This window comes from Magnolia sinica, chromosome 11 (assembly GCF_029962835.1).
Source record: "Magnolia sinica isolate HGM2019 chromosome 11, MsV1, whole genome shotgun sequence".
Classification (NCBI taxonomy): domain Eukaryota; kingdom Viridiplantae; phylum Streptophyta; class Magnoliopsida; order Magnoliales; family Magnoliaceae; genus Magnolia; species Magnolia sinica.
The window spans coordinates 8,387,433-8,403,370 of NC_080583.1; the positions used below are offsets into that span (position 1 = coordinate 8,387,433).

The following is a 15,938-nucleotide window of genomic DNA, read 5'->3' on the forward strand; positions in this document are numbered from 1 at the left end:
TCTAAAGTAGAGGGGCGTTCTCTCCTAGCCATATAGGACTTTATGAAGGAATCCAAGAAAATACGACAAGTTTATGCATTGACTGTGAAAGGTGAAGAAGTAGAACCTACGATTATTCCTGAAAAACTGAAACTGTTTTTGCGAGAATTTATGGCAATTTGGCCCGATGACCTTCTTAATGAGTTGCCTCCTATGCGAGATATTCAGTACCATATCAACTCAGGGAGCTAGCTTACCTAACCACCTTGATTATCGAATGAGTTTAAAAGAGTGTGAAATTTTACAAAGACAAGTGGAGAAATTGATTCGTAAGGGTCTAATGCAAGAGCATGAGCCCATATGTCATGCCAGCTCTATTGCCACGTAAAAAGGATGGGTGTTGGTGCATGTGCATCGACAACCGAACAATAAATAAAATCACCATAAAGTACGAATTTCTTATACCATGGCTAGACGATATGTTAGATATACTAGAAAGGCGAAACTATTTTTCAAATTAGATTTGAGGAGCGGCTACCATCATATTCATATTCAGCTGGGTAATGAGTGGAAAACAACATGTAAAACTAACGGTAGTCTGTATGAATGGTTGATTATGCTCTTCAAACTTTCGAATGCATCTAGTACGTTTTTTAGGTTGATGAACCAGGTTTTGAAATCATTCATTGGGCGATCCATAACGGTTTATTTTAATAATATCTTAATATACAATCAGAGTGAGGCAAACCATGTGACGCATATAAGTGCTTGAAGTGCTCGCTGAGAATAAGTTATACATCAATTTGAAGATGTGCAACTTTTTGATAGAGAGCCTTTTGTTTTTGGGCTTTGTCGTGACGTCCATGTGCATTCACATGAACAAAGAGAATGTGAAATCCATCAGAGAATGGTTGGTTCCAACAAACATTCATGAAGTGTGAAGTTTTCACGAGTTGACGATGTTTTGTCGTCGGTTCGTAAGGAACTTCAATATCATCGTGGTACCGATCATCAACTACATGAAGAATAGACATTTTCAATAAACTGACCAAGCCGACAAAAGTTTTGCTGAATTTAAGCAAATGCTATCCACTATTCTAGTCCTCGTACTTCCCAGCCTCAGTAAATTATTTGAAGTTTGAATATAATGCTTCATATATTGGCATTGGGGGTATATTGTCTCAAGAGAGTATGCCAGTATCCTTCTACGGTAAGAAACTCAGTAATGTTTGAAAGAAATAGCCAATGTGTGAGATAGGCTACCAAAAAACTGAGCGAAGTCGGCGGACACGTAGCTATTTTGGCTATTGCTTTTAGCTATCAGATATTATGACGGATAATCCGTAGCCGAAGTTTCAGTTTTCAATGGTGAACGTTCAATCTGTATTGTTTTTCCCGTGGTGTGGTCCACTCGAGATTTATATAGATCTAATTTTTTGGGATTGATCCTAAAATGATATTTATAAATGGATGGACGGCGGGGATTAAAACAAATACATCATGGTGGGACCCTTTGAGCCCTGCCAGATCCAAAGAGCAAGTGACGTCACATATTAAACAATACAGTTTGTGAGTTTTGTGTTTGATGTAAAATAGTGGTGACTCATTTATAATAACATTGGAAATGATATAGAGTTATCCAGACCATCTAAATAATGGATCTAGTTGTTATTAGTTAATATTTTAATTTTTCCTAATAAAATTATCTTAATCATTCAGTAAATGGTCCCTTAAATGTATGGTTGTTAATGTAGTTGAGTGTTAAATTGTGTAAAACTCATAATTTGCGGATTTGAAAGTAACGTCTCATTTCAGAGGAGGGATTTCTTCTTCCGAACGACGCCCTTTGCCTTTACAAATCCCTCTTTCGAACGACGTTCTCCCTCTGCCTGGTTTCTCATTTTCTTCTTCCGCTTGTGGGTGAGCTCCGAATCTTTGAAGGATTTCAGGCATATCTCTCCTGCCGTGGGTGAGCTTCTCTCGAAATCCCTGTTTTTATTCCAAAATCCATTCCATCTGTCATTGCTTTCTCTTTTCTTCTCATTGGGCCGTGGTTCTTGTTGACATTGATTGTAACAATGTCGAGATTCGGCAATGTGGAATGGCATTGATTGCCCTTCCAGTTCCATTTAGGAAGGATTAAAAAGGAAGCGGATTTCTTCCTACCCCCGCCCGGACGGACGGTAATCCGTCCGGGCATGGATCTGTGGGGCCCATCGTGGGGCATGATACTAAAAAGGAGGCAGGTCCATAGCTCCAGTGGACCACACCAAAGGAAGCTGCAGTGATAATGGTACCCACCGTTGAAACCTTTCTAAGAGCTAGCGTGATGTGTTTTTACCATCCAACCTATTCATAATGTCATGTAGACCTGGATGAAGTGAAAATACAAATATAAGCTTGATCCGCAAGCTTCTGCAGCTCCCAAGAATTTTTAATGGTGGACGTTCAATCCCCACTTTGTGTTCCACCTAACGTCTTGGTTCTGTCATTCTTCTTAGCTATTCTATCATGATCGGGTGTCTTGAGTTTCTCGGTTGCTCTACTACCGGCCCACCTTATTGGGATTGATTCAGATCCTTTTAGGATAGGAGAACAAAAATCAGGTGGATCCAACTCTCAAGTGGGCCGCACGAGAGGAAGCAGGGTAGATTCAGTGACCGCCGTTTAAACATTTGTATGGCCACATAAGTCTCGTATCAGGACTTTTTTTTTTGTGTGTGTGTTTTTACTTCATCCAAGTGGTAAAAACCTTATAAACAGTTTTGATGGCATATAAACATCAAGGTAGAGCCCAGGATTGGCCGTCTTAATTGTCATGTGTCAGTTTTTCCTATGTTCTGTTACTGCCAATTGTCATGTGGATTTTTTCAGGAATTAGACACAAACCATTGTGTTATTATGATATGAATTTGGTTTCTGATGTTTGTTTTGCAACAACTATTGATTTCTTCCTGAAATCTGGAGTTTTTCACCAATGGTTATCGCTACCACATTCAGAATCTTCCTGCTGCCGTTGTTGCTCCGATGTATTTGTCAGGCAAAATTGAGTTTGGAGTGATCAACCAATCTGTTTCTGCCTTCAATCACATCCTTGGTGACTTTTCTCTCATTGTATATCAGTTTCAGGCAATCAGTGCTTTCTCCACTGTCATCGACAGATTAGGTAATTTTTTATTTTTTATTTTTTTTGTTTTTTTTTAAGAAACTTCTAATGTGCCTCATGTTTGTTTATGTGTGGACATGATTAAATAGTTATTTGTTGAATCAATAACTGGGATATGCAAAAAATCCTTATTGGTGATCTAGATTGTTGATCTGGCCCCACTATGGATGGACCATGACCCAAAAAAATGATCCTTGATGGCATAATCATAACCCTTCCATTGGCCTCCTGAAAATAGGCAATTAAGAAAAGAAATACATCAAGAGTCTAGATCACTAAACCATGTATCTCATACAAACTGAAAACCCGGAGATCATTTGAATGGGCTCAGGTTGATGATCATACAACTCCTATTGCTTGAATCCTTTGGGAGATGCAATTATAGCCATTTCAGATCTGACCATACCATTTCCCCTAGGAAAATTCTGCAAATTCTATTCCTTTTGCATACACAGGTGAGTTTGATGACGTTCTGGATAGCAGCAACTCTTCTTATCTGTCTGACCCTATGCAAGATATTAGTGTCCTATATAGTCATGTAAGGTGTCCACCATCCCTGCAATCAAATGGATCTATGCCTCTGGATGAGTGTCATAATATGCTGGAGATAGCATTAGGAATGTCAATTAGGATGTTTAGAGAAAAGGGTTGTATCACCTGATAGAGGCTGGAAGTACAATACAACCAATCTCTCACACAGTCAAAATTTCTTGCATCCATTTTTTCTGTTGAAAATACCATATATTCAATAGAAAACGATTGTAAAAATGGGCGGTAGGTTGATTGAACCTGCAGGTGGTGGTAGGTGATCCCTCATCTTTGATAATAGCAAAAATCATTACTTATTGTCATTTTCCTCTGATTAAATTGAATGCTTGCAATTCAATCCACCAGTGCATCCAAACACACCTTAAAAATTGATTTTATTTGTTGTTATAGAGTTTTCTAGTTGAAGTAATTAGTATTGGATTAAAGTCAGGGGCTAGTTGTCGAGGGTCAAATATTGCATATTAGACCCCAGTTATTACCTGGATTTACAAGCATAATACCGTTTAATGGCTGATTTAATCGTGTTTGTGATGTAGAGTGTACGTATGAGCTTAGACTGAAAAAAGGATGATAAAGCATAGATTTAATGCTCTGATAACACCAAAGGCAAGGGATGGACTCCAGAGGACCAAGATCGACAGATTTGCACGCCAAGGATCCAAGAAAATCGAGAAACTGATGCTCAAGTAGCCCGAAGGACGTCCATAATGCAAGATCGTAGGGTTCCCACCATCCGTTCAGTTCAAAACTCTATATGTAGCCTAAAGATAAAAAATTAACCGTACACATCAAAAATCATCCATTGGATCGCTGTGGAAGTGGCCCGACGGACAGATCAGCCCACAATTTGCCGATCTGGGGCCCACCTGATCTCTGGATATGCCTCAATTTTGGACTCAATCATTTAAATCATATGGGGAAGTGGATGAACGAAACGGATTTCCAAGATGCATCACAGTGGACCTTATCCTGCGGTGCACGAGTACATCACAAGAGAAGCACGCGCGGCGCACCAAATCCGGTCAAACCGGTCAGCCACAGTTGACCCGCTCAAACCAGGATTTCGCAATCCCGTTGCGAAACAGGGGTTGCGGACGAATCCTCGTGGGCCACCATGATCGATTGTACGACTGATCTGAGCCGTCCATTCACTCTAGAGTATAGGCATAACCATCGCCTAGGAGGCGGAATTCCAGAAGACAATGGAGAGATGATTTCAGCTGTTAAAACGGAAGATCGACGGTGTAAGGAGAAATCTGGTGGGACACGCCAGAACAGAGTAAAAACAGTCATGTCCGACCGGTTTTACATGAAGAATCCAATGAACGGACTGGATTTTGCAGGAAACACCAAGAAGTGGGCCCCACCAACGTCCAGCGTCAGTTCGAGGGCCCTGTTTCCGCACGTCCGCGATTTCCGGATGTTCCGGAATCCTGTGGGCCACTATCTTTAATCAGATGGATGATCTAAACCGTCCATCGTGTAGATCATCCAAATATTCCCCAAGGGACGTTGTTTCTTTGAAAAGAAAGATTAGAAAGTGGGAGTATAGGTGCTGTTTTCTTGGCTGCCGAAACAGGTTCTGCGCATACTGCAGAAATTCCGAATTCCCTAAACCACTTGTTGCTGCTTAAGGAAACTTCAGCATGGAGTTTCAGCACCTCCCAGCCGACCTCGGTTGCTTATAAGAAGGAGAGAGAAAGAAGTGAAAGAGGGGGGATTTTTGCAGGGGACCAGAGGCTGGACGTGGATGCACAAGAGAGAGAAAAAGAGAAAGTTCAGATTCGTTTTCTTCTTTTGCTGTTTTTGTCTTATGATGTTTATGAGATCCATCCTAATTATGTTGGGCTAAACCTCTTAGCTAGGGCTAAGAGGTGAAGCTTGTAGTCTGATGGGAGAGACTTTGCTTGTGCCTCTTGTTTAGACTGACTGATGTTGATTTTAGTTCAATTAAAAGGAATACTTTCAGTTTTGTTTATGGTTTGTTGTGACTGAAATTACAATAGATCTGCGATGGCTTTGAGTATTTCTTCCTCCTTTTGATGTTTATGATGTCAGGAAGCCCTGTTGTTCACCATCGTCTCATGGGCATGGTCGGATGACGGTACCCTTCCTAACCTTCATGCATTGTTGATTGGTTGGTAATTAGTTTAATTCTGTTGTTTGCTTTGTCTCCTGGGCATGGTTTGGTGATGGAATCCATTCTAATTCATATACCTTTCATCTCTTGAAAACTATATCAAAGGAAGTTCAGTTTGATATTCATGGTTACACCCTTTAACTGGATGAAGAGGGGACTCAGTCCAGTTGAGTTCTTGAAACAGGCATAAGATCCCCCTGATCTCTATAAGTGGACCTCTGAATCCCTAGTTTCCTAAATCTGAATTCTTTAAGTTTTAGATAATTATTTTACCATTATTCCGCAAATTACAATCGATTTAAATTTCATCTTAGTCTAGTTCTAGTTCTATTTAGTTTCAGATAACGTACAGGTTCCAGTCCCTTGGGATTCGACCTCGGTCTTACCGAGTTTATTACTACGTCACAACCCTGCACTTGGGGTGTGAACACTAGTCTCCTTTATTCCTTGTGCTTGCTGAGTGCATGCTCGAATTCTCCAAGCTAAGATGATTAATTCCATTTGGGTCTGTTTTTGTTGCATGTTTAAGATATGGATTGCATCATGTAATGAAAAGGGAGAGGTATTTGATACTTTGGCATGCTTGATATACAGGTGGCAGCCATTAACCCAAATGAAATCGACTTAATTGTGGCACCGACCATTGCAAATAAATGTAATTTTTGGTTCAAGATACGTGCAAACTGGGACCATAATTTGTACATTCAATCACCACACCACAAGTAACAGTGGTGATTGAATGTGATCAAGCTGATATTTGTGATGTTTGCCCTTTTCTGAGTCACAGATTTCTCAGTCATTATGTCAGTAGTACCTTCTATCATCTGGCATGCCATAATTTCTTAGTCATTTTTTTCCATTTCAGGTACAATTAAATGTTACTCCTAAGTGGAAGGTTTCCTCAAAATCGTGGTGGCACCCACCAAATGAATGGTCTGGATCACAGACTATTGTGCCAAATCTCCAAAATTTTGTGAAGTTAAAAGAATAATTAATCTGTCCACTTTAGACAGGAGGGGTTTCCTTAACTTCCATACTTTCAAAAGCTGCATTGCAGAATATGCATGTTTTGAGCACTGATGTTAAATTTTTTTTATTTTTTATTTTGTTAATTCTTTTATTTTTGCTAGGAGTGGACCAATGCTTACTACTAACTGTTAATAATTGGATTTCTTATCAAGTGCTCAATTTCAGTACATGCGGCATGCTTGTATGAGATCTGGACTGCTCATCTGTTGTCCCTGCCTTGAATGTGCCATACTCCAAAAATCAGATGTTCCTAGCCGCTGATCAAGGGACATATTAATTCCTATCTAATGTTGACATTTGGCTGGAGGTGTAATTCTCAGAAGCATACAATCAGTGGCTTGGATCACCCAACCAGTGTGATTTTTGGGCTGTGCCCCATATGTCATAGGGCCCAACAATGGAAGGTCCGGAAATGCTTTGTTGACTGAGATTGAATGCATGATAACTAAGATCTTGGCATGCCTGACCAGATACTATTCTGGTTTTTATTTTATTTTATTTTATTTACATGCTTCTTTCTTATGTTGCAGGCATGATTGTTCCAATGCTTGAAGCTTTGATGGCTGTTGTCCCTGTTGAGAAGCTTGTTGTACATTTCCATGACACATATGGGCAATCTCTTTCAAGTATTCTCATTTCCCCCCAGTAAGCAAAACTTGAATAAATTTGTTGTACTAAGCCAATCCCTTTCCTCTTTGGTCGGGTGATCCCCACAATGATAAATGTACATCTCAAAAATCAACCTAATAAAAAACTCAGGTGGGCCACATGAAGTGAATTTATAAATTTTAGTCCTGATTTTACATTGCTCACAACGTGGGACTCACCTAAGATTTTGATCTATATTATTTTTGTCATGTACGATGGAATTTAATGATGTGTATTAGTAGATGGACAAAGTAGAGATGCTAATTACAAATACTTCACTGTGGGTTCCATAGAGATTGGGTGTTCTTGATGCATATAATTTTAGTTTGGACTGCTGGACTTTTTGGTAACCACCCATTTTTCTTGTGTAAGTGTATTCTGCCTAGTGAAGTGGACCAATATTAGTTCTTGATGCAAGGAATTTTTAACGGCGTGTGCACTAATTGATAAATGGTTTGGATCTTTGACATGGATGCCATTCAATTCGGCTTGCGCAGACCTAGCCATGGTAAGAAAAAAATGCCATAGCCTCTGTTGATGATCATTTTACTCTGTGTCATGTACCAGAAAATAACTTATGGAACAGCACAAATGATTTTGTTTTTATACTTCACTCTGTGTTATGTTGCAGACCTAGCCCATTTCGTTACATGTTTGTTTTTGTGTCTTGTTCCAATGTTACAAAAGTCATAAAAAACGGTGAAAATCACTCATATTTCTCAAGAAACAGAGCTAAAAAGGTGTAGTTTTGATTTTTATACTTCTATTAGGGAAATGTTGAGATTTATCACCAACTCAGATGCTAAAATCCTCAACTCAAAAATCATATCATTCTAAAACTCAAGTGAGTCATACCGCGTGAATTTAGAGATTTTGGGGCAGCCCGCCTATGAGTTGAATCAATCTTATTATTATTATTATTATTTTTTGGGATCAAGGCCAAACAAGTTGTGCTTCATCTTCTTAAGGAATGGGCACCGGGTTAGAGTTGATTTCCATTTCCAAGGTTTTACTCAAAGAATCTGAAAATTGATATCACCCAAACAAACCAGTTAAATGTCGATTTTCAAGGTTACGAGAGACAATTCAGTCCCTTTGACCATTGACTTTTTAACATTTACATGGAACACTACACTCCAAACCAAATGGAGCTGGTTTTGGCATCGTCACATGGTGCATGGATGTGAATTGTGTTTCTTTGTTGTGAACATGAAACATGGGCGAGTAGACTCTGAGATGGCCCTTGCAGATTCTTAAAATCCTCACTTCTGTTTCTTCAACTATTCACAGGGTCAACCTAGTTTTCTTCTAACTCAACAAGTTTTTCAATATTCCTTTTTCTTATCAGTTTATAGCCACCTGTTTTCGTGGAACAAAGAGAATGGTTTGTACTTCAACAGAATATCCTCAAGCAGAATGTCATAATTACATATTAATGTTTGCTTTTGCAGACTGCAGAAATGCCGGATTTCTATGCAGATGGAGAATATGACCTCAGTGGTTTGCAGTTGGCATTGTAAAAAAGGACTCGGTCATTGACGGGAAAAACATTGTAGTTGGAGAACAACATTGGTCTTCCATCGAACGGGGTTCATTCTAATGGGTTCTCCCTTGTTAGAAGGTTATTCTTTTCTTTAATAAAATTCTTTGAATGAGAACATGTTGGTACTTCATCTCATAATTTCTGCACAGGGTCTTGGCTTAAAGCGGCCTTTCTTTGAAGGACCAACTTCCTGGAGGCAGCAACAAACCAATCACGTTGGGTGAAGCTCTAATGGCTCCAACCGTCATATATGTCAAACAAGTCTTAAGTACCTTTTTCTCTCAACTGGGGTTGCAACCAGGTGCGGTCGATCCAGGCCGGGCGGGCTTAAGCACGCTCAGGCCAGACTTGCCCAACTGTGTAACCCTTCTCTGAATTTTTGTGAATATTTAGAGCTTCAGCAATTTCTAGCATCTTACCTTCATTACCAAAATAGGTGCTTGACATTATTAACAAGGGAGGCGTCAAAGGGATAGCGCACATCACAGTTGGTGGTTTCACAGACAATATACCCCGCGTCTTGTGATGGAGATTCTCTTAAATTATCTTCACGTGAATCTTCTTGGCAGTTTTTTTTTTTTCCTGTAATTTGGTTGTTCACATGTTGACTGACCCTTTTACCTTTTGCAGTTGATATAATATCAGCAATTGAGTTTGATAAGAGCAGGGACCATCTTGCTACTGGAGATCGAGGAGGCTGAGTGGTTTTATTTGGAAGGACGGATGCGAGAGATGTTAGTTTCTTAAACACTCTGCTTATGTGTTCCATTGCTATCTTATCTGATTTCGTGGTCTTTAAATATTTCTTCTTCATTCCTACAATTTTTTACGTCTTCTAATAACACAATGTGTAGCATGGATCTCGTAGAGATCTAGAAAGGCTGGATTATTCAATTGGGAGGCATCCTGAGTTCCGCTACCAAATAGAGTTTCAAAGCCATGACCTGAGGTATTGCTTTTTATGGATTATTGCTGTTTGGAACAGTCACAGCTGGTGAATCTTACTACTTTCTGACAAGATCCAAATGGTGATGAGAAGGGTATCTTGCTTGTGGCATTCTTCTGGTGTAGGAATCAAGCGGGCCCCCATTTACCATCGCTGTGGATCAATTCACACATCAAAATGCATTTTCATTTGTCTGTAAGAGATTATCCATTTCAACCCCAAAGAAGTTGGACATGACAAATTTTTTCATGGTCCAAAATTTCATCAGTGAGATCCTAACATGGATGAACCAGCGGAGTAATCTCACCAATAAGACGATCGTTTTATTTTATTTTTCTCTCATCTTTTCACTTTTTTCTTCTTTCGGCCCTTGTTGGAGCTTAGAAACTTATTTTAGATTGGATATAGGAACTTATTTACACTAGATGAAGGCCTATTTTGGGAATCAAAACACAAGATTTGAGTGGGATCCAGCGAATCAAAGCAGAACGACCATTTTGGGGAAACTCGGGAAAGGGGTAAACCGTCACATATTAATGATATTGCATATATTCATATTTGGTAGATATTTGTGTGATGGAGTTTGTAATATGGTATAAATGTTGTTTTTCCGCTGTTCAGTACTAGTAGTTATAGTAACTGCTAACCATAGAACTTCGGTGTTTGCATGGCAGATGGCAAAGAGGTTGTTACAAGTTGCAAAAGCAGAATGCCTTCAAGTTAATGAGGTAAAGATAACAGAAAACACTTATCATTCTTTCTTCTTAGGCTGCATTTTGAATGATAGAGCCACGCTGTTATGTCATTTAATATGGTCATACACGGCTGGAACAAACTTCTATTTTGTTTTCTATAATCTTTGCCAATCTTCCCGATGCTTTTCCAATCTTCTTTGAACTAGGATGGGGGCTGACAAATAAATACTTCAACCATTCAAAATCCTCGTACCCTAGGTTATATAGAAATTAACTCCCTTCCCTTGCTGTGAACATGAAATTCAATCTCAAATTGCCTTATATATATATATATATATATATATATATATATATATATATATATATAGCTGGCACTATATAACGGACAGTCACATTCTGAGAATATATATAACAAACAAATAGTAGACAAAATCCAAATGTGTGTCCTAGCTGTAGCTCAAATGATTTGAGGGATGCGACTGTGTCCATCCATCTCAACGCCAATTTATTAACCATCTACACACATTCAGCAGATGTTGTCCCTGCAGGAAAAAATTGGAAAGTCATATAATGTTTGAAGGTGTTCTCATTCTTCCTATTTGATATGGCATCATGTCTAAATGGCCACTATAACGTGTGGTTGTTTGATAAATTGGAGCTGAATTAACACTGGTATGTTATAGACATCTCTTCACACAGGTAGGGTACAAATCCCCCATATGCAGGCTGTAGCATGTATGGTACATGTCTCAAAAATCACTCCTGCTATTTTTCTTTAGACTCTTGAGCTGAAGCTTTGGAAATGGTTGTTCTGTTTTATTTCTATGCAGATGAAGGGTTATGTACAGCATATTGCAGTTACAAAACCATTGTGATCTTGATAGGTCATATAGCCCAATGATTATCCTGATTTAATAGCAGTTGTAATCCTCGGATCAGTGGCCCACACATGAATGGTTAATTATGACATTGAATTGTCTTTCTTTCACTGCTCTAATTTGAGTAAATACCAATGATTTTTAGGAAATATTTATAATTGATTTTTTATGTTTGGAATTTGGATGATATATCTGATTTTGATTTCTTTCATTTTTTTTTTTTTGTGGACTTACCTTCTCAAATAGGTTGGTTGGTTTAGGGCCTTGGAGAAATGGGTATATCTAGTTTTGGATATGTGAGTTGATTAGGCAATTAATTATTATTCTTAATTTTTTTAAAATTTTTTTATGAGAAACGCCGACGGCTATTCGCTGTCGATAATGCCGACGGTTTTTTCTGTCCACAGCCGTCGGAGCAAAGTGGCTAATGCGCTTAGTCGACATGTAGACTTGTTAGTGACCATGAGCAACAAAGTTGTCAGGTTCAAATACCTCGATGATATACTCGATGACTCATATGTCGATGACGACAACTGCAAAGACGGATGGATTCGATATAAGGAGGGTCAATGCAGTGACCTGCATATTCAAGACGGTTTCCTTTCCAATGAAAAATAATTTTGCATTGCACGGAGTTTGTTGCAAAAACATATCATTCAAGAGATACATGGAGTTGGCATCAACAGTGGGGGCAAGACAAGACAATAACTCTCTTCAAGGGGCATTACTATTGGCCACAATTGGCAATCATGTGCGCTAACTCGGTTGGTGTACAGCTGTAGGACTCATAAAATATAGTAAGGTTTACTTATTTGACTAATTCAGGTCATTGACCATTGACCATCTTAAACGGCACTTTTTCCCATCATGATTTAAAAAATAAGAAAATAAAAAATATAATAATAATAATAATAATAATAATAAGAAAGAAAGAAATAAAGAAATTATCATTTTGCCTCTATTTGATAATACAAAAAGATCATGTGTTTAGCAAGATATCAACCACTTGCAATGTAAGTCCCACCACAGGAAAATGATCAAGACTATCCAACGGTGGGCCATCCATGCCACATGATTTGAACCCTCAATATGCCATGCACCACAGATCACACCGGCTTTCTGCTCGAACCAACTGACCATTTGCAATCGTTAAGAGGCAGCCCATCATTGAGTACATTCCATCCGCAATAGAGCTCCATAATCTAATAGTCTAGATCTTGCTTTTAACGGTATCCAACACTTACAACTACCAACTCAGCGAGTCACACGAGCACACAGGCACGACCGACACACCCACATGGCACGCATCCAATATCTAACTTCTCCATCAGGTGGGCCACACTGTTTAAATATCTAGCTAAAAAATCAGGCTGTTTTGCTCCCAAGTTTGCCCAATGTACAAACCAAATGGGTAGGTACCACAAAAGCTTGCCCTGTTGTTTTGTCCGACTGAGGGATACCAAAATATCCGTGTGGCCCACCTAACGAAAAGCTCAGATGACGTGGTGATAGCAAACATCATTGATAATTTACAAGAAAATCTTCCACACAAGTAAAATTTATTAGGAGAGTAACAACACCTTTCAAACACTCAAATAACAAACCATAGTAGAAATGAGTCTTGTAATAAGAGTACATGAAACAAGCAACACACATAAACCATCACAATATCAACACTCTTATTATCTGCTTAAAACAACTATTCTAAAGCACACTCCAACTCAAAAGTAAACTAGCTATGAAAAAGCAAACCAGAGAGAAATTTAAGGGGTCCAAGATTGGTAATCTGGACAGTTTTTGGGGCATGGTCATCCACATCGAAAATCATACGATTCTTGAGAACAAGAAGATGATGATTCTTGAGAACAAGAAGATGATGATTTCTGAGAGGAAGAAGATGATGAATCTGACGAAGGTGGGGTGTATATAGTTGAGTCTGCCTACTGTCGACCCCACACACCACGAGATAAGCGCAGAGCCCTGGTGGGACCAGCTATATCCGTTTGGTGCACCAGCCATCTGTGTAACAGAGGTAGTAGTTGCGGTGCTCATCGAAAAGGAATTGGGTGTGGGTTGGCTTGCTTGTTCCAAGGCTCCCCTTGTAGCTGCATAGATTTAAAAAATAATAATAAATAAATACAATCATAGTCAAGATGATTGATCGAGCTAGCTGCTATTGGTGGCACACACCTGAATAGCAGCTGGATTTCACACATGTGCCAACGTCGGCACGTGATATGCAGTCAGCTCAGACAAGTCATTGCGTCCTACCCAATACGTCCGGCCAGGGCTCTGTGGGGCCCACCTTGATTTAAGTGTTTTATCCACGCCGTTCTTCTCGGAGACAAAAAAAATTAGGCAGGTACAGAGCTTAAGTGGACCACAAAGTGGGGATTGAACGTCCACCATTAAAATTTACTTGGGAGATGGAGAAGTTTCGGATCAAGCTGATATTTGTTTTTTCACTTCATCAACGTCTACATGACCTTATGTATAGTTTGGATAGTAAAAAAAACATCACGATGGCCCTTAGAAAGGTTTCAACGGTGGGTATCATTATCACTGCAGCTTCCTTTGGTGTGGTCTACTAGAGCTTTGGACCTGCTTCGATTTTATAATTATGCCTTAAAATGATCTGAGAAAAGCGATGAACGGCGTGGATAAAACACTTACATCAAGGTGGGCCCCACAGAGCCCTGCCCGGAAGGATTACCGTCCGGGCGGGGGTAGGACGCAATCCACGTCCAGCCCAGACCAACCCAGTCAGTCCTGAGTCACGATCATCAGTAAAAAAAAAAAAAAATTACAGGTGGAAGAAATGCTCACAACTCGCAGCAGAACTCGGTTGGCGGGCCCCACCTCTCCCGCCGCGTCCCCGGCCACCAGCGCCGCGATTCCCTCTAGGCGTCGCCGAGTGGGGAGTGGCTGGCTCAGTGAACGATCTACCTCGGCCCGAATCCTGCAGATGGGCGGCCGCTTCCCTCGGTGCGCCTGACTGGGGCCCATCGGCTTCTCGATGCAGTTGGTTCTGGCTTGAATTCTGCCGGAGATTACGATTCTGATTTCGGTTTTGCGATTGTTGTCTCCCCTTCCCCCTATAGCCTGCAGCCCTGCCTCTTGAAGCCTGATTCTCCATTGGAAGGAACTACCTGTGAGAAAGATGGGAGATGGGCCTTGTTTATATAGGGGAAGGAAAGGGTGGGAATTTACGGGATGTTTTTTTCCCAACAAGTACCCTCGCGCTCTTCCAGAAGATTCTAACTACTGGAAGTAGCCAGGTTCTTGCTTAACCTTTACCATGACGAATGTGAATATATCCAAACGGTTGTATGATTTTTAATTTCCCTTATAAATACGTGGTAATAAGTAATTATTACTTACTCCACCTATTTGAAATAAGCCAGGAATTAGGTTTTGAAATTCGGTCCATCAAAATCTTGTCATTACTTATTTAATATATTTGGGACTCATCATGATTTACGTGACTTATCCGCACGATCCATCCTATTTAACAGTACATTTTAAGCATGAACCCAAAAATGAAGCAAAACCAAAGCTCAGATGAAAAATCATATAGACATCAACAGTTGAAAGTTGTTTTCTCCCTAATGCTGGCATTGATATTTATTTGTCATCTAACCTGTTCATAAGGTCACATAGTTACGGATAGAGGGGAAACAAAAATATCAGCTTGACCCAAAACTTTCGGGGTCCTCAAGAAGCTTTTAATGATAAGAGTTCAAATCCCATTGTTTCCTTTGGTGTGGTCCACTTGAGCCTTGGATCTATCTCATTTTTCGGCTCATGCCCTAAAATGAGCTGGGTAAAGGGATGGACGGTGTGGATAAGACACACACATCATGGAGGACCCCACGATATAGCATTTTTATCCTCCGGTGATGTGAGGAGTGTTATAAATGAAGGTGGATGTGAACTTCACCATGTAAATCCAACCGAAAATACAAAGGTGAATAATTATTACCCATTTACTTGAAATTATCACCGTAATTAGAAAATCAAACAGCCCATTAGAGAGTTTATTTGAGTACCGTCGATCAGACGGATGATAAGGTCCAATAGGTGGGTTTTTTATAATATAAACCATCCATGCTATGGATCAAAAGATGGATGGACACGATTGATGCGTAACCCTAGTTTGTGTGGATCGTTGTATCATGTTGCCGTTCTCCTCCTAACACGGAAAAGAAAGATGAGGTTCTCCTCCTAACACGGAAAAGAAAGATGAGAGTAATGATTGTCAGAATCAACGGCCACCGTATGGTTTACTTCAGCTAGGAAATGACGGAGAAATCCCATAACACTCGTTTGCATTGACTTACAGATTAGTTTTCTAACTGACAGGAA

General features: G+C 39.8%; 2 protein-coding genes and 1 long non-coding RNA gene across 4 annotated transcripts; 2 read left to right on the forward strand and 1 right to left on the reverse strand.

Annotated features, from left to right (window-relative positions):
• The first annotated feature begins 1,126 nt into the window (after positions 1-1,126).
• LOC131219154 (uncharacterized) lies at positions 1,127-7,656 on the forward strand. The gene is made up of 4 exons (XM_058214162.1): positions 1,127-1,189; positions 1,795-1,948; positions 3,020-3,145; positions 7,394-7,656. Exons 1-4 carry the CDS (start codon positions 1,127-1,129, stop codon positions 7,510-7,512), a joined length of 462 nt encoding a protein of 153 aa, XP_058070145.1. The 3' UTR covers positions 7,513-7,656.
• A 1,357-nt stretch (positions 7,657-9,013) lies between these two features.
• Positions 9,014-9,779, forward strand: LOC131218742 (uncharacterized). Of its 2 annotated transcripts, none has more exons than XR_009157848.1 (3): positions 9,014-9,132; positions 9,204-9,315; positions 9,685-9,779. It is a non-coding gene; the product is annotated as an uncharacterized LOC131218742 (long non-coding RNA). The 2 variants fall into 2 exon arrangements; XR_009157847.1 differs by lacking the exon at positions 9,685-9,779 and adding an exon at positions 9,491-9,673.
• A 3,336-nt stretch (positions 9,780-13,115) lies between these two features.
• LOC131218740 (uncharacterized) lies at positions 13,116-14,766 on the reverse strand. Its single transcript, XM_058213493.1, has 2 exons — positions 14,400-14,766; positions 13,116-13,678 (listed from the first exon to the last, which is right to left on the reverse strand). Exons 1-2 carry the CDS (start codon positions 14,707-14,709, stop codon positions 13,398-13,400), a joined length of 591 nt encoding a protein of 196 aa, XP_058069476.1. The 5' UTR covers positions 14,710-14,766; the 3' UTR covers positions 13,116-13,397.
• Between the last annotated feature and the right edge of the window lie 1,172 nt (positions 14,767-15,938).